Source organism: Carcharhinus amblyrhynchos, chromosome 11 (genome assembly GCF_965287045.1).
Source record: "Carcharhinus amblyrhynchos chromosome 11, sCarAmb.v2.hapA, whole genome shotgun sequence".
Taxonomy (NCBI): domain Eukaryota; kingdom Metazoa; phylum Chordata; class Chondrichthyes; order Carcharhiniformes; family Carcharhinidae; genus Carcharhinus; species Carcharhinus amblyrhynchos.
This window is the reverse complement of record NC_137334.1, coordinates 53,278,427-53,300,282: the sequence shown is the minus strand read 5'-3', so window position 1 is coordinate 53,300,282 and position 21,856 is coordinate 53,278,427. Positions and strand designations below refer to the sequence as shown.

At 39.9% G+C, this 21,856-nt stretch overlaps 1 protein-coding gene across 5 annotated transcripts; it reads left to right on the top strand.

The window, feature by feature from the left end:
* The first annotated feature begins 1,830 nt into the window (after nt 1-1,830).
* On the top strand, nt 1,831-21,579 carry LOC145350133 (nuclear receptor subfamily 4 group A member 2). Of its 5 annotated transcripts, none has more exons than XM_080199094.1 (10): nt 1,831-2,092; nt 3,563-3,615; nt 6,785-6,866; nt 16,263-16,386; nt 17,384-17,707; nt 18,404-18,533; nt 18,670-18,833; nt 19,328-19,530; nt 19,709-19,887; nt 20,043-21,579. In XM_080199094.1, the coding sequence occupies exons 1-10, from the start codon at nt 1,881-1,883 to the stop codon at nt 20,297-20,299; spliced, it is 1,728 nt and encodes a 575-aa protein (XP_080055220.1). In that variant the 5' UTR covers nt 1,831-1,880; the 3' UTR covers nt 20,300-21,579. The 5 variants fall into 5 exon arrangements, with proteins under 5 accessions (XP_080055220.1, XP_080055222.1, XP_080055219.1 ...); XM_080199096.1 differs by having other exon boundaries at nt 1,932-2,145; XM_080199093.1 differs by lacking the exons at nt 1,831-2,092; nt 3,563-3,615; nt 6,785-6,866 and adding an exon at nt 13,504-13,522 and having other exon boundaries at nt 16,848-17,707.
* The last annotated feature ends 277 nt before the right edge of the window (nt 21,580-21,856 follow it).

Here is a 21,856-nt window from a genome sequence, read left to right as displayed (position 1 = left end):
TGCGTGGGTTTTCTCCAGGTGCTCCGGTTTCCTCCCACACCCCACAGGTGTGCTATTAGGCTGATTGGTGTAACAAATTGTCCCTAAATTAGTCTTCCCTCAATGTGGAATGCCATAAGCATAGACAAGGGTCATGGGTGTAGGGGGGGACTCATAATGTTAAAATGGTGGCGCGGGCTTGTTGGGCCAAAGGGCCTGTTTTGTTCTTTGTTCTTTGACTCAGTGACAGGGTTTGCATAGCTTTTAATATAGACTATATTCTATGCCCTTTCTTCCTTCAGTGCTTTCTCTGTGTAGTGTTCAACATGAAGGAGTACTGATTTGTTTCCAGATGCAAATATAGACTTTACAAGATGAGCAGGGCTAAGATTGCTTAAATCTAGCTTCTTCACAATGCCTAGATCATTGATTTATAGAATCTCTACAGTCAGAAGGAGGCCATTGGGCCCATCAATCCCACCAAGACTCTATCCTGTAATCCCACATATCTACCCTGCTAATCCCCCTGACACTAAGGGGCAATTTTCCATGGCCAATCAACCCAACCCGCACATCTTTGGAGTGTGGGAAGAAACCAGAGGAAACCCACACAAACACGGGAGAACATGCAAATTTCACACAGACAGTCACCCAAGGCCAGAATTGAACCCAGGCCCCTGACACTGTTAGGCAGCAGTGCTGACTACTGTGCCACCATGTTGCCGCATCTGATGGATTTTTTTCTACTTATTTTGAATTTGGTATTGATTGCTTACAACTGAGTGCCTAGGTAGGCCAGTTCAAAGAACATCAAGAGTCAATCACCGAATGTGGATCTGAGTTATATGTAGGCTGGATTGGATTGTGATGGCAATCTTCCCTTTTGGGAACTATTTTGTTTTTTTAATGACAATCTGGAAGCTTTCATTTTCTAACTGCTTCTAAATCAGAAATGAAAAAATTTATTCAATTTTACAACTGGCCATGGTGGAATGTTGACACCTAACTTCTTGGTTGTTAGTCCAGTATTATAATCACTACAGTGAATCACAAAATCCATCAAGAGAAGGATCTAAGCACAAAAGGGGAAGTTGTAATGATGGGACAGAAATAATGAATTGGTTAGCACTCGGAACCGGGAGAAAGGTGCATAATCCCAAATTTGCCGTCTACACCAAGTGTGTGGGCAGATTTGGGAGAGGACGGAGGGATCAATGGATCAGGTCTATGTGCCCAAGATTCGAATAGCTAACGACAACCCACTAACTCTCCCTGAATTATAAATATTTCACAACAGGTTCTTTTGCGGAAGTGCAATATTTTCAATTATACGGCGCTTGGAAACAAAAAAAGTAACGAGGCACATCAAAATGTTTAATATACATATTTAATATAAAATATTTATTTTTAATATAAAGGATGGACTTTTTCTTTTAAAAGTTTGTTGTTTGGATACAGCACAAAATGAGGGGAAGAAAAGCAAATTTTAAATATGCTTTTGAAACTTTCCAGTTGCCTGTTCCAATAGCTTCATCTGGTTCTAATTTGGGAAAATACTAGACAGGATAATGTTGGCTATTACAGCAATGCATCATCGCACACGCAGTAAAAGCTTTGTGTTTCCATTGTAGGGTCAGTTGCGAGAGGATCCCCTTTCGCTATAGCCCTCTTCCCTCCCCCGGGCCGGCTCACATTGCCGTCAATGGAAAAAGCCAGGCTGTCGAAGGGGGATGGAGCTGGGCACTGAAACAAATGGAGCTATTTATAGAATGACGCAGACGGTGAGCCTGCCCGCCTGCGTCACGGAGCCTGCTTCCATTGACGCCAGAGTGACGCGAGTGCGGGCTTTGTTAGGAGAGCTCGGGGCGGCTGTGAGTGGGACAGAGGTGGCTTGCTCAACAATGCAGCCTTTATCCCGGCCCCGGCACTTCCACTGCCAGCGCAGGGCGGGCGCTGCGAGGCTGCCTGAGCATCAGGCATGCGGCGGCTGGGTTAGAGCCGCGCTGCCTGCAACTGTTCCCCCCCCCTCTCCTCCCTTCCCCTCTTTATGCACCGATACTGGAATCCGAGCTTTCTGTTCCTCCAGCGCTGCCACCCCACTCTTTTGCTTTGGGTGAGTAGAGGTGCTGGTGCAACCTGTGTGCTGCCGGCACATCTTGATTCACGGTGAGTGAAGAGTGGGTTTGTTACTTCTTTCTCGGTTTTAGTGGATTTTATTTTTAAAAATTCCTACTCGAGTGAAGAGTAAGTTTGTTACTTTTTTCTCTCTCTAGTGGATTTAATCTTTATTTCTGTTTTAGTAGATTTTGCCTTTAAAATTCCTACTCGAGTTAAGAGTAGATTTTTTTTTCTGTTTCAGTGGATTTTACTTTTTAATTCCAAATCGAGTTCAGAGTAAGATTGTTGTCCTTAGTGGATTTTATCTTTAAAATTTCTTTTCGGCTGAGAAGCATGATTGTTGCTCTTTTGTCTTTGGGGTTAAAAAAAATCTACTCCCCCTAATGTTATATTTCCTAATTCAGGTTGATTTGCCGACGAGCTAATAATTTTAAGGAGAATCTGTACTAAAATGCTGTTTCTGATAATGCAAATAATTCCACAGAATGATTTATGTTTTGCCCTGGCGGCATGAAACCTAGTTACAGACCGTAAATATAATCACCTTTTTAAAATATATATTTTAAGAGGTTGTGTATTCTTTAGTCAGGTAACTACTTAATATGATTTTAGCAACAGAGCCATTGATTCCCTCCCCTGCCCCCCGCTGTTTCTAATACTATATTTTGGTCGGGAGTTTTATCCAAAAGAACCAACGCAGAATTAAGTGCATGCCTCAAAAGCTCATTCATTGTATATTATGAAAATAATTAATTATGTGTCAATGATGTAATAATAGTTAACTGAGTAAATAATAGAAGCATATTTTGATTAGCTTAGCAGGATTCACATGGGTTGCAGATGGTGCTTAATAAATGGTTAAGCATGGATGGGCATGTAAACATATGGAGAGCAACATGTTGCCATATGGTCCATTTAGCCTCTAACCTTCAGTAGAATCAATCATATACAATATGTGTAAAATGACAGTGGTGGCTCAATGGCAAAGATGAATTTTGTGTCTCAGGATATGTGGTGGGGCTAGTTGCTACATTGCAATTGACAGTAAACTACGTTGGTGTTTGTTCCATCTTTTGGGCCTTTGCATTGCCATAAGTTTTATAGCTAAGTGCTTAAATATGTTAAGTTGTTGAGAATGAGGAGGACTAAGAAGCTTGGTTTTAATGTGTTGAAGGCAAAGGAGCTTGTATTAGACTTGTACAGAATGAGAAATTGGAATGAATATTTAAATGCAATCCTATAAATAGACAATCATTATTTAACAGACAAAAAACTTGGGTTTAGAAATTGTAGGTAAAGTGTTGCATTAAATACTCAAGAAGGAAAGAGAAAAGGCTTTGGTGCATTCTGCATGTCATTGGATGTTAGGATCAGATATGAATAATAGCAAAAAAAATGACAAATTTAAATTCTATATATATATATATACATACACAGCGTGTAATCCAAACCTTTTTTTCTGCAGTTTCAAACTAGCACTGACTCATGCACTGACGACTGAAGGTTGGTTTAAATTGGGTAAGTGTTATAAATGTGGACTATTGATGTTTTAAATAGGGGATGATTCATTTGCTGCTCTAAACCTACGCTGTGCTAATAAGTACTGTATGTTTGTATAAACCATATGCTATTCTTTTCCCACTGCTTTTGCATCTCCAAAATGATTTTTCTTCTACCTTGCATATCGCCTGACAGGTTAGGTGCATAAATGAATGTGATTTTGTTCAAAGTGGGTGGCATGGCTCTTTACTGAAATAATTTAATTCGTATTAGAATCACTGTTAGATAAATAACATTCTGTGTACTAAATTTACTGTAGGTTAATAGTTTGCTGGTGAGAAAAGCTTTGGGGGAAAGCAGGAAAGTGAGACAACATTGAAGAATTCTACCAAAGGGCCTGCACAGACAAGATGGAACAAACTGTCTCCTTCTCTGCTGCATCATTCTCTGATTTTTAAGAATCATTAATATTTGATTTCACAATTATCCTTGTGCTTCTCAAGTCTCTCCCAACAGTTGTATTTTTAATTTCATAGAGATTTTTTGAATGCACTTAGAATTGTATTTTTTGACTGGTTGCAGACAGCAACATTGACAGATGTTCTATATTGTATGAGAAAACATTTTTAGACCTTTTTTAATTAGTGATCAGTTTTCTCGATTGATCTCCTTTTGCACTGTATGGATTCTATGAATATGCGTGTGTCCTCCTGCTTCTCGTCCTCCCTGATTTATGTTGCAGTCAAGTCAGCCTCTCTCTGCTGTGTGCTGAGACTAATATCCTGTATGCGGACAATGGGCTCAGTGTTATGATGTGGACAGGCCTGGGGTGATATGGGGATATCACCAAGGTGTATAAAACTCAAATCCTTTGTGAAATGAGTTTAGTCATCCCATGGGAAGATGGTGGTGTGGTGGTAATGTTGCTGGACTAGTAATCCAGAGGCCTAGGCTAATACTCTGGGGATAGGAATTTAAATCCCACTATGGCAGCTGGTGGAATTTAAATTCAATAAATTTTAATTAAAGCTTAAAAACTATTGTTGGTTGTTGTAAAAACCCATCTGACTCACCAATGTCCTCTTTGGACATTGCTATCCTTAGTCGGTCTGACTTGCTTGTGACTCCAGTCCCACAGCAATGTGGATGACTCCAGCACGATGACACCATGAAACACCAACCCCATTCAGCATTCTGCAAAGTCTGCTCCCTCCATGACATCCTGATCCACTCAACTCCTCATTCCCTTCCGTAGCATCTTCATTTTATTTGCAACTGATGCAACACCTGCCCCTTTACCTCCTCATTCCTCACTGTTCAAGGCCCCCCAAACATTCCTTTCTGGTGAAGCATCTCCCTCAGTGGAAGCTGCTCCTCTACTTTGGGGAGGCTACATGCAGACTGGGTGACTGTTCTGTGGGATACCTTTTCTCAGCCCACAAGCATGACCCCAACTTTCCTGCTGCTTGCCTCTTTAAGTCCATATCTTGCTTTCATGCCCACATCTATGTCCTTGGCCTGCTGCAATACCCAGTGAAGCCCACACAAACTGGAAGAGCAGCACCTTATCTTACAACTTGGAATATTACAGCTCTCGGGAATCAACGTTCAACAACTTTAAACTGCAGCATTTCTCCTCCATCTTGATCCTTCTTTATTTCAGAATTTTTGCTCCAATGCATAAACCTTATTCTTGAGTTTTACTTGCACTGAGCACTGACCTTTTTTTCTCCTATTGATATCTTACCTTTATGCAACTATTAACACCTGCTGTTGCCATTAAAACGTCTTCTGTCTTGTGACCTACACATCGTTAGCAATCTCTCCAAGCCCCCAACAATCACTGACCTTCTATTCTGCTGCTCCACTCCCCACTTACACGGTATATAATCCATCATATTTCTCTTGCTGTCTAGCTCTGAGGAAGGGCCATCTGGGTGCAAAACATTAACTCTATTTTCTCTGCCTGCAGATGCTACCAGACCTGCTGAGATTTTTCAATTTTCTGTTTTTGTTGTTGCAGTTGACTCTTACTGCCCTCTGAAATGGCCAAATAAGCCACTCAGTTCAAGGGCAATTGGGGATGGGCAACAAATGCTTGCCAACAACGATGCCCACATCTTCATAGAATTGTACAGTGCAAAAGAAGACCATTTGGAACGCCCATCGAGTCTGCACTGATCACAATTCACCCTGGCCCTATCCACATAGCCCCGTGCATTTACCCTAGTCAGACACTAAGGGGCAATTTAGCAAAGCCAATCCACCTAACCTGCGCATCTTTGGACTGTGGGAGGAAACTGGAGCATCTGGAGGAAACCCACGCAGACATGGGGAGAATGTCAATGTGGAGGTTGCACAGTAACCCAAAATGGGAATTGAACCTGAGTCCCTGGCGCTTGAGGCAGCCATGCTAACCACTATGAAGGAAAACCTTTCATAGACATTTAGTTTTCCATTAAATGTGTTCTATGGGGATGAATCTTAAGGGAAATGGAACTTGCATTGAAGTAATGGAGGGTCTTTTGAGGTTTAAGTCAAGGCATGATGTTGGAGCAGAGAAAGGTTATTGAATCATAGGATCCCTACAATGCAGAAGGAAGTCATTTGGCCCATCTAGTCTGCACCAACAACAATCCCACCCAGGTCCTTTCTTTATAACCCCAAGTATTTACCCTGCTAGTCCCCTTGACATGATGGAGCAATTTAACACGGCCAATCAATCTAACATTTTTGGAGTATGAGAGGAAACTGGAGCACTTGGAGGAAGCCTTTGCAGACCAGGGGGGAACAAGCAAACTCCACACAGTGACCTGAGGCCATCATTGAACCTGAATCCCTGGCGCTGTGAGGCAGCAGTGCTAACCACTGTGCCACCCACACTGTTGTTCATGTGGCTATGCTGCATCTAATCTGAAAATGGTTGATAAATTATATAAATTTATGTTCATTACAAACTAATTTTGGATATGATCAACTTAAAGGCACAAACTTTTCTGTATAGAGTGGACATTTCACACTGTATTGACAAATTTGTTGAAAACTTAATCCTAGTATAGATATGACATTGCTGGGCTTAACCAACTCCCAGCGTGAAACCTGAACAGTTCCAAATATGCCGGTGCTGCACTTTTCAAAATTTTGGTTCAACAGTATGCCTTAATTTATATTGCATTTTGTGTTGTAGGAGAACATCCCCAGCCATTTCACAGGAGCCATTACCAGACAAAATTTAATCCCAGGCCATATGAAGAGATGCCAGGTGACAGGTAACCAAAAGCTTGGCCTTAGTAATTTTAGGGTTGACTACTATAATCATCGACACAGGTGATCTAAAGTAAGGGTTGAGGTCAATTGGTTGACCTGATTTTTCTGATGTTGTTCTTAATTTATTTTTCATTTTCCTCACTTGATAGTTGGCTCTTTTATTTGTAGTAATTAGGCATTTTTCACATTACAGTACGAACATTTAGCGACATCACATTCAAAACCAATTCTGTTTTCACCTATGCGGTTTCCACCCTCGATCTCTGTTCAATTGAATTTGCACAATAACATGTATGTATTTTTAATGTATACCATCATACATTACTCTTTGAGATACTAGGGGTGTCTGATTTTTAGCTATTGTATTAAGCTTACTGTTAACATCTTAAATATCCTAGTAGTTGAATTATAACATTTTTCTTCCATTACAGCAATAATATCTTGTTCACCGACCTGAAGGTTGCTGCGTTTAGTGCAGTGAAGCTTTTATCTGCATAGTATAAATGTGATTCCATTGCAGATATGTACAGAGTGACACTAGGACTCTGTATTTGCAAATTAATACATTGGACAGTTTTACTTATTTCAAAAATATAAGTCTGAAAAATGTGCTGGTTAGGTGAATTGGCCATCTAAATTCTCCGTCAATGTACCCAAATGCCGAAGTGTGGCGACCAGGGGTTTTCACAGTAACTTCATTGCACTGTTAATGTCAGCCTACTTGTGACGCCAATAAATAAATTTTAATTTAAACAAGTCTGCTGAGTTAGAATAGCTGAATGTTTTCTGCGAGCTCTACATATTAGAGGGGCTGTATTTTATATGATCACAAAAGGCAAAATTATAATACAATAAAAATAAAATTTTTGCCAGTGTATAAATTGCATTAGGAATACAATAAATATTGCATGAAAACCTTTGCTACTAAATTGTTTATAATAGGCAAAATTCAACAGTGCTTCCTTAATTGTGGTAATACCTTTACATGCAGAGTGCATTTAAAAAAACATAAAAACTTGCATTTAAATAGCACTTTTCATCACCACTTGATGTCTGAGTGCTTTAAGGCCAATGAAGTATTTTGGAAGTGTAGTCACTGTCAAGTTCAAAACATATGGGTGTTTAGTTTAATAAACTACAGTCCTAATTTGATTAGTGAGAAAATACAAATTCATGATCAATTTAATATTCTGAGAACTAAAGAATGCACTTTATCATTTTTTTTACTCTGGTTTCTTTACGTTGAGCTGAACCAGAGTGGGTGACATTCACTGGAAAATGCATGAGCAAATTAACCTCATAATTTGCTTTGCTTCCCCCTTTGTCAGAAAGTACGTGGCCTCTGCTGTTTTACTCTTGCCTCATGACACAATCAAAACTTGCCAAAGGTAAATTTTGAGTGCCAACTTGCATCCTAACACCCTACAGTCCTACAATGGGAGGAACAATGCTGTTGTGAAGGAAGAATGGAGTCTGTGGCTGGAATTCAGTGACCTCGATGTGGCTGGGATTCTCAGCTCCTGCTGTTGATTGGAGATTTGGCTGAGTGCCAAATTCTCTGTTCCTGCTGGCAGTGGTGGCATGCATTATTCCAGAGGTCTTTGATCTCTGTTATGATGTTCTACCATAGCATAAATGTTCCTATGATGTGACAAAATTGTACAAGGGGGGAAAAATAAAAATATGAGCATTCTATTGCTGTCTCTCATCTGTGATACAAAGCTGTATTCTGGAATATAGACTATTTTGGACAAATATCCAAGAAATATAAAAAAGATGGTACTCAATATGTTTTGTGATGATAGGCAATATAAAGGTAGTTCTTTTGTTTTTCTCCCCCACCCATCCTCCACCTGTCGCATTTTGCTGATTCTACAATTCTGTTTTCTGACCACATTGAGATGTAAATGTATAACTATTTTTCAAATCCAATCAAATTTACATTGTGTAGCTGCAAATGCAGTTATAAAATTTGCCAATATTAATTAATTTTCAGATGCTTCAAGACTTTTTCACAGTACTTTGGGCTACATTATAATGCTTATAGCTGTAAAGCTGAACTAGTACAGGCTTGTTGTAACAACCTTACTGATGACGCACATGCAATTGTTCACTTTCATGATAAGACAATAACGCAATACTTTCACATTTCTCACAACTCTTATTTTAAAACCCACTTGTCCAGTTTTGTGCTTGCCTTGTGTGGTTCAAATGCAGTTTAATTCTTAACACTGAACTTTTAATCACAAGTGACCATTTTTCTTTCTTGTTTTATATGAACATACAATATTTTGACCCTGGAAATTATTCTTTTTAAAATATACACTGGCTCATAGTTCCTGGTATTATACTTTTTTCTAATATTGACATTAAGGGCAAATTAACTAATTGCTTTTACTCCAATAAGATCACAGGCTGTAAACATTGCTGTTTCTATCAGGAGGACATTTATTCCATCATTTTTGTGCTAGCTTTTGCAAGAGTGTTTCTATACTAACTTTACGCTTTCCTCTCTTTCTGTAGTCTTGTGTTTCTCCTGCTTCGTATATATAGAATGAGGTGTCATTTGCCCCTTCTTTGAATGAATAAAGATAGCTAGTCAGCAGAATTTTCTGAGGAGTTCAAATATATATTGTGTTTCAAAAAACAGATGGAAAAATCTGTTCCTTAGAATGTCTTAATCTTTTGTTTTTATTAATTTAAACTCAAAAGTCCAAATAGATGTGAAATTTAACATCATTTTCCTTTTGGAAAGTTACTAAAAAGGGATATATGGAATTTTAATATATAACTTAAATGTGGTGAATAAACTTTACTTGTTTTCCAGAAACCTGTAATTAGATTATTGTGTATGTTACAGTTGTAAGGTTTTACAGGAGTGCTGAACTGAATCATACAAAATACACAGCAGACCAGTTGGTGAACGAAAGTGAAAGATTAACTGTTAAAAATCTGCAGTGAGTGAAGGTCCCATCTTGAAATATTAAGTTGCATTTTTTATTTTTAGTTATTTACTGCGTTTCTTTGTTTAAAAAAAAAAACAGATGTGCAAAGAACCAAATAAATTGGGAACTACTGATTGTTTTATGTAATAAGCTTCAGTGTTAATAGCCTAATGGTTGTGGAAGGGATAAAAATTAGACGGAAGTGAAGGGTAGCAGAGATTTGATGTCCATGAAAAGAACAAATGAACAATGTGACACTGAAAAAAAGAGTTTATTAAATATGTTCGGGATGTAAGGGGAAGCGGAAAACATGTATAGTGCTGCATTTTGAAAAAGGAAGAAATTACTGACAATAGTATTGATCAGTGGGGAGATGAAGACAAGAAAAACTTGTTAATTAGACCAGTTTAAAGATATGAAAATCACTATAACCTATATTCCTATAGTGTATTAAATGTAACAGAACATTTCATAGAAGTATTACAGAATAAAATTTGATACTGAGCCATTGTAAGGAAATATTAGGACAGAAGACCAAATATTTGGTCAAGTAGATTTTTTTTTAAATAAGCAACTCAGAAGAGGATAGTGAAATGAAGAAGTTGGGGGAGGGGAGAGGACGTATTCCAGTATTTAAGACCTAGGCAGCTGAAGGTATGACCACCATTGGTGGAACAGTTTAAAATTGGGGATGCTCAAGGCCAGAAATAGAGGAACTTGGGTGTAGGGCTGGAAAAGAAAGATGAGAATTTAACAATTAAGATGATGCTTAAATGGAAACCAGTTTTGGTCAGCAAGCAAGTGATGGTTAACGAGACTTGAGCTAGGAAACAGGCAGTAGAGTTTTAAATAACCTTAAGTTTATGGAAGATAGAACATGAGAGATTAATGTAAATCAAGGCCAGTTGTAATAAAGTCCTGGATGAAGCTTTCAGTTTTTCAGAGTTTTGGGTGGAACCAGATGATGTTACAGGCATTTAAATAGGCAATATTTTTGAAGGCTTGGATATGTGGTTGGAATTCAGGTCAGGTTCAGATATTATATGGGTGGTTGTCAGGGAGAGGAAGGAAATTGTTCACCAGGGAGCAGGCTTGTGTGGCAGGGACACAAGACATATTTGGCTTGATAGGAGAGTCATGAGAAGTGGAGGGAGAAAATAGTACTTGGGCTTGACAAATGAAACAGCCTGGAGCCAACAACGGCGAGTGGGAGTTCCACAAAGTCAATGTTTACGAAACCACCAATGCTTTCATTTTAGATGACAATATTATGGAAACAGCCACCAAAGGTAGGAGGCAATCATTGTAGTGTTATCTGCCTGAAGAATGAAATGTGACAAGGTTTTCATTTAATCATTGGTGGACATGGATGTAATGCTGTAATAGTTCAATTATGACATTGAGAGGATGAGGCTGTGCGATGTGATCTTTATGTACTTAATTTTCTGTTACATTTCAACATTTTTGATTTTCCCTTTTTAACTTGATGTGTGACTTCGTTTGAATCAGACTTGGTCGATTTTAAATCTACACCATGCCCTTAAAATGAGTTGTGGGGTGGGGGAATTAATCTACACCACACCCCCGGGATGTGTATTGAGTGTAGGCCATTTTATTAAATAAAATTGTTGTTTTTATGTGGTGTTTCTGCTAATATAGTAATTTCTTTACAGGATTTGCTGCCCTATTTATTTTAAGTTGAATATTGTCAAACTTGTATTGCCAAGATCTGGGGAGTTTGCCAAAGAAAAATGCTTGAGTCTTTATTCTAATAGTTTAAAATTCATTTTTTTGTCCATAAATAGTATTGAAAATGTTTATACCAGACAAGATCATGTTAGTTTCAGCAGAAGGCTTAACATATAATTGCACTGTCTCTGTAACTTTAATTCCTTATCCATATTTTAGAATTTTCACAATACCGTCATTCAAAATAGAGACGTTAACCATAAGCAATCTAACATTGAGTCATCTGCACGTGATTCCTCCAATAATTGGTTTACTTTTTTAAAATCAAAAACATCAGGGATTTGATTATTACCTATCCCATTAAAAGGATCTGCTTTATTTCATACGGGGAATTAGGATGTAAAATGTCATTTTTACTGGTGATTATTTTCATTTATTTTTATTCGGGATATAACTTTTGTGAGAAGCATTTGAAAGCTTGAGTTAACATCAAAAGGAAGTTACTTTTGGAATAATTTTGCAATTAATAAGCTGTACCATTATTTAATAATAAAAAAATATGTTTTTATTTTGTGTCTTATGTCTCTATTTACTCTTCACCGTCTTCCCTCCCTGATCCCCACACAACACGCGCTCATACACACAATGCGTTTATGTTACACATTTTAGCGTAAGAAGAAACAAAATCCTATTTACCATTGTAAAACCTCCTGTAATTTTACCGTTTTGGAATTGAATTGGATCAATAGGGTAATAGTTAATGTAGCTGGGAAAGACAAATTATCCTGTAAAATTCCAGAAAATTTCCATTCCGCTGCTATCTATCTAGCCAATAATGGCAATAATCAAATGCACAGTAGGAGCTTGTAATTTAGCGAGCTCTAGATGTCAGAGCCCTAAATGTACGATCGAGCTATTTGGTTTTGTATGTAAATTTATTTTGGGACGAAATTATGTATTATATTGGTGGAATATGAGTGAAGGCGATTGCCTCTTCCTGGTCAGAACGCGCAACTGCAACAGTTCCGGGGATCTGAAACGACTGTTTCCAGCCAAGTGGAGAACCTGCAAAGCGGTCAACCACTGGAAATGTACCGTCTGCCAAGAACATTCCCATTTACAAACGTAATGGGCGTTTTCGCTGACATTGTTTTTGTTTTGTTCACATACCGATTGAACATTTTGCATACTGGATAGCTCGATATTACTAATTAGACGAGGGAAAGGGGGACTTATTCATTAAAACACCACTTATGATTTTTCCCAACAATGCTCCCACTTGTCAATAGTAACCCGGGACAGAGGGACAGCGCATCAGGTGGAAGAGGCGGGGGGAGGAACGGCAGGGTTGAATTGGAAGCTAACGTGGCGCTGAACTGCCCCCGTTTGTTTAAATGGTGAAGTTTGTTTAAATGGTGAAATTTGTTTGGGGGGGGGGGGGGGGGGGAAAGGAGGGCGGCGAAAGTATTTGAAAATGGAGTGGGGGAGGGTGAAGGTGTGCAGTATTGCAGCCCACAGTCCATAAACACCACAACTGATCAATTGTGGGGAAAAGAAAACAAGCCAGTGTAAAATACACAGAGCAGCATAATCTGCGAAAAAAACTTAGTAGATATAATGTGAGTGTATGTGTATATATATGTTTTATATATATGTGTGTGTGTATAGATAGCAAACTTAACCCCCCTCCACCAAAGCACTAGCTCTAAAAATATCCGCAATGTCTTAATTTGGTGCTCTCAAGTTTCCGATGGGGTTTTAAATAGCCTGAGTGTAAGGCCAGCCCTGTGTGCATCACTTGCAGACTGAGAGTGCATTGCCAGACCTGCTATTTCTGGCTGAGCCGGCTCTTTGCGTCAATGGCAGCGTTCCTGCGTCATACGGCACTCTGCCGGACCCGGCGCGCTGCCGCTCACATTTTCCTTTCGTTCATTCAATTGCTTCGCCCACGATCACTGACGCTGCCTGCAACAGGCCGGATTAATGAGCTGCCTCTGTCCTCTCCTCGCCTTACATCATTAAAGGTAATCAGCAGACTTTTCCCAAGCAGCCCGGCCTCCCTTCACATTGTTTCCACCAATACATGTAATTATATTTATAGATACAATAAATATATATACATATGCAATAATTGAATTTTTATATTACAGAGCAGCTATATTAAATATTTAACCTCACAATCACCAGCGCGGCTCTTTCAAAATTTAGTTAACCCGAAACTTGATTGTCCCACACACCCAGCAATCCGTGATAATACCTGCTGATTTTATATATATATATGTATATGTTTTACATTCCAAAAGCAGGACACTCTCCCAGTAAGTGTTTCTTAAGCAGCTTTACATAAAAAAATGCGTGTGTTTAAAGCATACAAACTGAATTAAACAGAAAGGGGAGGCTCTTTGAATGCTAAAACAATACACTCACCCGGTTTCCCCTTTTCAGGCTAGAATTTATAAGAGGTAAAATATTCAATAATGGAATAGATCTTTATGCCGGAAATGAAAAGTAATAGTTACGCAGTTTGCCGTTGTAGAAATAAGTCCAAAACAAGTGATCAATAAGATCGATAAGCTATAAACGGCGAATATTCCAGCTACGTGTTGTTTTGGAAATGCTGAAAGAGGTGAGAAGGTTGCCTCAAGCCAAGCCCCAACTACTTTAAAAATCCACAGTGTTAACGTCACCTCGGAAATTTACCAAAGTGAGAGGCAGCCAACCGGCTGGTGCGGGCCCAGCCCTCGGGCGCTCATTGGGCTCGGCCACGCTGACGCTCGCTGACGCTCGGAGACTTGGTTACACGCTGCCGGTGGAAGCGAGGAGCTCACATAAACAAAGGCACATTGGAGAGTAGGGGCCAGTCTGAGTCTGCTCGCCGGCTCAGAGTGCCGAGCACAGCAACCTGTACCACTGCTGCCGCCACTTCCAAACCAAGCACCGCTGCTGCACGTCAAAGTTCACTCTTATGCTGAACCGCTGATCCCCGCAGTGTCTAAATGAGAAGTGGAAGTAAAAAATTAACAAGTAGGTATTGAATTATTTGAGTAGTCTCCTGATGGCGTGGCTGTGCGAATATTCCCACTATATTTCGCTGCTGCTGCTCTGATTGTTATGATTTAGTTTTCTTTTATGCGGGTGTTGTGAATTAACTGTTAGAACTAGCTAATTTTACAATTGTGTCGACTGGACAGCAGTTACGGACTGCAGCTCTTTCTGTTCCGACCATCGCTGCTCTGGCATTAAGCAATTGGAAACCGCATCCTAACAGTAATTTAAAACAGTGATTGGACACCTACTCTTCCTTAGCGAAGTTGTGGGCGATGTCCAGGCTGCTCCGCGTGGCTTTGTTTTTACCTGTACGTGCCACCTGGTGCCCTGCCGCCGCTGTTTGGGATGGGGGGCAGCAATAGCGGGCTCTCATTCACACGTGCGTTCCTTGCGCCTAGCTACATGATGTATTTAAAAAGTAAATACCAAATTAATCTCGCCCACCAAGGCGCAGCCCACATTGCAGTGTGTAAACATCGGTTGTCAGTCCAAAAGATTTACAGACAATATGAAACAGTTTGCAGAAAGTTAGATATGCGCAGTTAGTTGTGGGAACATACCCACTATATTGTATTTGAGCGGGTATTATGGGGATTATCAGTCTAAAACCTAATGATGCTTTTGTCGTTGCGGCCGCCCGCAAATAATTAAGTTGAGCTACGGAGATATAGTATATTGTAAATTAAAACGTATGCAGTTGAGATTGTTATTTCCAAACTTATTTTGACTTTTTAACATTGGATAATTATTTCCAGTTGAAGACGTTGAGGGCTATCCGCGCAATATGCTAAAAGGTTATTGTTACACCACTGATTATTACTCTTACTGTTTGGATTCCGGACTCTTCCAAGGAATCACAGCATTAACCAACTGCCAAAATGATTTACCGGAGGAACTTTGCATATTTTTTGCGAACATTCATGTTTTAAAAGATCTGGGTCAACATAGTTTCGCTGTCTTCCAATATGTGCATTGCAGAACAATAATTTAATTTGAATGCATGCTGGACATTTGCCTTTCTTGCCTATGTCTGTCGATCTGGCTGTTTTGTTTATCCATCTGTTTTATATGTGCGTAATATAAACTCTATCTAACTATTTTCTGTATAATAATGGGCCCGCATATCTTTCCATAGCTGGAATTTAACACTTTAAGTAATTGTCTTGCTAATGCTATGTCATTAAGCGCAAAGCACACAACTTTCTTACACTCCTTTCTAAGCAGACCTCTGCTAGATACTGTGATTTTTTCCCCCCTCTTGCATGCTTTGCTACTGTCTCCGCCTGGGCTGCTACATTGTATTGTCCAGAAAATGTGATCTAGTGTAGACAGCGATGGTGAGGGTGTTTTTAGCGTTGGCCAGTTACTCATAATTAAAATACTCAGGGAATTCTCAAACGTACTCCAGCAAAAATGATATTTTGCTTCAGATGATGGTGAGTGGAGCAAGGCAAAAATGAGAGCAAGAAGTTGTTGATGCGGGGGCGGGGGGGGGTTGTTGTCCAATCCTGCTGGATAACAGGGTACAGCAGTGCGTATTTAAACCAACTTTTGAAATAAGGAGTCACAAAGAAAATGTTACTTAGAAAGGTTTTTTTTTAAAAAGACGTGTTACATGCCCTATGACAGTCACTGGAATATAATTCTTCATGCTCTGTTACAACTAAGAATTGGCATGGGGTGAGTCAATGATTATTTGTTTCCATCTGTTTTCAGGAAAGATTTCATTGTGCTGCTGTCTGAATTGCGATTAAGAAAAAAAAGTCCGAATTCTGCGCTTCGGGAATTCAAATCACGACAGTGTTTACTTTTGAATTCTTTCACAATCACTCGGTTGCAGGTACGTTGATTTGAGTGCTCTGTAATAAAATGCTGATTTCTCAAATTATTCCGATTAAATGATATTGCCATTTTTAAAAATTTAAAGTTACCCATGAAGAATATTCTCCATGTGCTTATTTTTAAAATGTGTTTGTTGCTTTGATGGAACACATTACAAATAATTTAGGTCACCTCGAATACTTACAGAACTTGGCTGAACCCAGTACTGAAATGAATCATATTAAAGTAACAAAGAGTTATTTTAGTAGAGAAACCATCACCAGTGAATGCGTTAAATCGTGTTTGGTTCGTGTCTCTGGCACACGCCCTTAAAGTATATCCATGGGGTTAAATGAACTGATTTCAAGGCATTTAGTTTAGGTTCCTACAGTGCTGCTAGGATGTGTGAAGCAAGATGATTTAGTAGTGGCCGTATGCATTTAAATGGTATGAGTACATGTTCAGAACTTTCATTTACAGCCATGCCCTGTGTTCAAGCTCAGTATGGGTCATCGCCACAAGGAGCCAGTCCTGCCTCTCAGAGCTACAGCTACCACAGTGGGGAATACAGCTCTGACTTCTTAACACCAGAGTTCGTCAAATTCAGCATGGATCTCACCAACACTGAAATTACAGCAACCACATCGCTACCCAGCTTCAGCACCTTCATGGAGAATTACAGCACCAATTACGACGTGAAACCCCCTTGCTTGTACCAGATGCCACTGTCCAACCAGCAGTCCGCTATCAAGGTTGAAGACATCCAGATGCACGGCTATCACCAGCAGAATCACCTACAGCATCCACCAGAGGAGATGATCCATTCTGGTTCCATGTATTACAAGCCATCTCCACCCCCTACCCCAACAACTCCAGGCTTTCAGGTTCAGCACAGCCCACTGTGGGATGACCCCAGTTCTCTCCATAGCTTTTCCCAAAACTATGTAGCCACCACCCATATGATAGATCAGCGAAAGGCTCCTGTCTCAAGACTATCTCTTTTCTCCTTCAAGCAGTCGCCCCCCAGTACCCCAGTGTCCAGCTGCCAAATGAGGTTTGATAACCCTCTGCACATTTCCATGAACCCCGAGACGGGAGGTGGTCATCACGTAGTGGACAGCCAGAACTTCGCTGTTCCCAATCCCATCAGAAAACAAGCATCCGTGGGCTTCCCTGGTCTCCAGATTGGTCATGGGTCTCAGCTGATGGACAGCCAGGTACCATCACCTCCATCTCGGAATTCGCCATCAAACGAGGGCCTTTGCGCCGTGTGCGGAGATAACGCTGCCTGCCAGCACTATGGAGTCCGCACATGCGAGGGCTGCAAAGGCTTTTTCAAGGTGATTGTTTTCTTCTAACATTTAGTGTTAAGCTTCCCGCGTATTTAATCATTACATGCAAACTGATTAAATGAGACACGGTTAGTTAAAGGGCGCGATGCTGCATATCAGAGTTTATAAAAGACCTACTGATAACTTGTACTTGGGGGTTGGAAAGTAGGCTTTGCTGTGAGCAGGAATGTAATTTTTGCCTGCAAGTTTGGGTGTGAATGTCTCAAATACAGATAGAAGGCGGAAACCCAGCTCGCGTCTGTCACAAATTCAGACGACTCCTTGAGATTTAAATTGGTAACAACATTAAGCCGTGTCTAAGTTAACCAAGTGGAACAGAACTCCCTATGGTAAAATTAAAGTGATCTCTTTATTTCACCATCGTGATTGAATAATCTTATCATTTTAAATCGAGGGGTCTCGGAGGGATGTAAATAATATGAATGCCCACGAATTTGTATTTACCCAGTGTCTGCTCCTTCTCTGCCTCGCATATCAAATACAGCGAGAAGCTGGGAAAGAGGCAGGCGGTTAGAGCTACAGTGATCACTGTAAATATCCATCTGTTAAATAGGGTGCGAAGAAAAATCTTAGCTTAAAAATCACTGGCTACTTTTAAAATGTGCATGCATTCGATTATCAGACAATGCAGGGATAAAATTGGTAATTTTACTGATGAACCTTTTCGCTTTGTTCCTGTTGCAGCGCACCGTACAGAAAAACGCTAAGTATGTTTGTTTAGCGAACAAGAATTGTCCAGTTGACAAACGCCGCCGGAACAGGTGCCAGTACTGTCGCTTTCAGAAGTGCCTTGTTGTTGGCATGGTGAAGGAAGGTAAGCTTTGATGAGATGTGTGTTTATATACTAACTTGTACTAAAAAAAGCAAATCGTAGGTACTTTTTTTTAAAAGAAGGAATGTCTCAGGTCAAATTTACGGTTTATTTTTCTCTCCAACCGTCTACTTTCCAGTTGTTCGTACAGATAGCCTGAAGGGTCGCAGGGGACGACTCCCCTCCAAGCCCAAGAGCCCCCAGGAGCCGTCTCCCCCTTCTCCTCCGGTCAGCCTCATCACAGCCCTGGTCAGAGCGCACGTCGACTCCAACCCTGCCATGTCCAATCTCGATTACTCCAGGGTGAGTCCCACATTCGCTTTTGCACCAGTCACTCGCTAGAATTTTCAGTCGAAACAGTTTGGAATTGCATTCCTCTCTACAAAGCAGCTCTGCCAGATTTGCCCCTACGTTAGAAAATTGGCGGAAATTTTAATCTGTTCGGAATTACAGCCAGAACAGAGGGTTAAGGATAAACAGCGGGCATTACATCAACGTAAAGCTCTTATGGACTTTACCCAAGTTATTGGAATTTAAATATAGTAACATGTGGAACAGAGAAGTACGTTTCATTATTCAAGCTCGCTAAGATTGTTTGCGAGAATGTAAAATAAATGTACCAAAAGCATCATTCCCCCGAGTAATTCAGGGATTAACATTTCTTAATTGGTCAACGCAAAATCGGATTGTTAGCAGAAATATCAGGCCTTCTCTTGTACAAAGGAGGGGGCTTATTCCACTCGGGGTGTAGCCGAATAGGACTTTATTGATCCTTTTTTATCTCTCTGAAAATGCAGTTCCAGTCCAATCCCGAATACCAGCTGAGCGGCGGGGACACAGAGCACATCCAGCAATTCTACGACCTTTTGACAGGCTCCATGGAAATCATCCGCGGCTGGGCGGAAAAGATCCCCGGCTACGCCGACCTTCCAAAAGAGGACCAGGATCTGCTTTTCGAATCGGCTTTCCTGGAACTATTCGTTCTGAGGCTAGCCTACCGGTAGATAGATATTCTACTTTTAAACTGCCATCGACCCTATTCCATATCCACCAGCCTCTCCCCTCCCCCACCCCCCACCAAGATCCAGTGATTCAAGTTTTATTGTTCTCTTCTAATTAAAATGCTGTTTATTACTGAAAAAAAAACCAATTAGTAGCTTTATTACTGTTCATTTCAGGTCTAACCCTGTGGACGGCAAGCTCATCTTTTGCAATGGGGTGGTTCTGCACAGGCTGCAGTGTGTCCGTGGCTTTGGGGAGTGGATAGATTCAATCATTGACTTCTCATCCAACCTCCACAGTATGAACATTGAGATTTCAGCTTTCTCCTGCATTGCTACACTCGCCATGATAACAGGTCAGTGCATTTATTGTTAATCTGTTCCCCTTAAATCACCGAATGTTAAGAATCTCCTTTAACCTGTTCAGCGCCACACTGCAGTGCCTTAGTTCAAGTTGGAACCTCTGGTAACGTTCGTGTGTGTTTCTTTTTTCTCTCTCTATATATTGTAGAGCGGCACGGGCTGAAGGAACCCAAGAAAGTGGAAGAACTTCAAAATAAAATTGTAAACTGTCTCAAAGACCACGTGACTTTCAACGGCGGAAACTTAAATCGCCCAAACTACTTGTCCAAACTTTTGGGGAAACTGCCGGAACTCCGCACTCTCTGTACACAAGGTCTTCAGCGCATCTTCTACCTGAAGCTCGAGGACCTGGTTCCACCTCCGACAATAATTGATAAGCTCTTCCTCGATACACTACCCTTTTGAAAGCAAACCTTAGCACTTGAACTGAAACCGATTCCAATAATAAACTGACACACACGGCAGAGACAGGTCTGCAGAGAAACAGATGAAACTTTGGTGCCAAACACGTCTGCAAAAAGCCTGAGAACTTTTTGCGCTTGTCAGAACTTTGTATTCACAGTCGTTTACTGACCAGGATTCACAGCAAATAAACTGCAAAACGTGGTATATACAGTTTTTAATTATCTATTTTATTTTTTTTATTGACGAGACGAAAACTGCCCCACATGCGGGGGGACACACGCATTCCCATCAAGCTCGGTTCAACTTTTGATAGAAGTCATATTTGAAGGATGTAAAATGGATTGTAAACTCCGTTCTCGGCAAAACTCCAGGCAGACATGACGCCACAGTATATATAATAAAGAATTGGCTTATATACATACAGCAATTATAGGATGGTATGATGCGTCCATTAGGCCATTGAAAGTCGCAAATAGTTGTAAATTAACAAATTAAGTTTTGCTCTGATTATTTTTCTGGGCTGATTTGAAATGTACGAGTGGAGATTAAAAAATGGAGATTTAATAGTGGTTAGTACATTATAAAGGCATGTGAATGCTGTTGCGGGACTAATCTTCATATTTGTATGTTGGAAACATTATAGGCACTTGGTATCTTCTCGATGGATTATGTCTACAGTATGAAAACCTAAGAAATAGTATTCCAGACACTATGTAGTCTGTTAGATTTTTTTAAAAGACAGATGTAGTGTTTGATATCTTGTTAGCAGATGTACAATTCTACCATTTGGCTACAAGTATACATCGACTGGCATCTTTAAAAAGGGATACATTGTGTTTGTAAAGACCGTTCAACATTCATCGTTTGTAAGTGTTGTATGTACTGTTGATGTTGATAAAATTTATATCTTTATTATTTTTTGTCGTCTAACATGAATTTGCATGCTACTGCTTTCGACGGTTTTCAGAGTGCTTTTAGAGATAATCTCCTGCAACTTACTGAGCACTTTGTCTTACTTTCCAAACGTCTGCAAAAAGGTGACAGTTGTCATTTCATGTTTCAGTGGGATTTTTAAAAGAAAGTATTTACATACATGTAGGTTTTACTTTGTATATTAAAATATATATATGTATGCGGTACGTATACATTTTGACCTACAAGTCACTGCCTTTTCTATTGTGTATCTTACATTTAGAAATGCTTAAAAGTATGTTTTCTGAGAATTCTTTCTTTGAGAAAGAAACATTTAATGTTTACACAAATAAAAAGATGTCTTCAAATGGCTGTTTCGTAGATTCGTCTGTGCTCAAGCCGAAATTCCATTACACTTTCATATAAAGTCATGTGTCATTTCAATTTTAATCATCCAGAACAATTCTTTTATACAAATACCTATTCGTCATCTATTTACTGCGACGCTTTGAAGGAACAAACTCGCAAAAGGTGTGTTGTGTGTGTGTGTGTAAGTTGATCATTTTACCAGCTGATTGAATAGGCTTTTTTTGTGATCGGCAGTGTTTTCTTAAAACAAACTTCAGACGAATGTTTACTGATGCG

Bases quoted from the DNA above. Each gene is read 5' to 3' on its own strand.
- LOC145350133 (XM_080199093.1), top strand. From the start codon at position 16,850: ATGCCCTGTGTTCAAGCTCAGTATGGGTCATCGCCACAAGGAGCCAGT. The intron at 17,708-18,403 runs GTGATTGTTTTC...TTCCTGTTGCAG, and splicing joins GCTGCAAAGGCTTTTTCAAG to CGCACCGTACAGAAAAACGC. The intron at 19,531-19,708 runs GTAGATAGATAT...TGTTCATTTCAG, and splicing joins GTTCTGAGGCTAGCCTACCG to GTCTAACCCTGTGGACGGCA.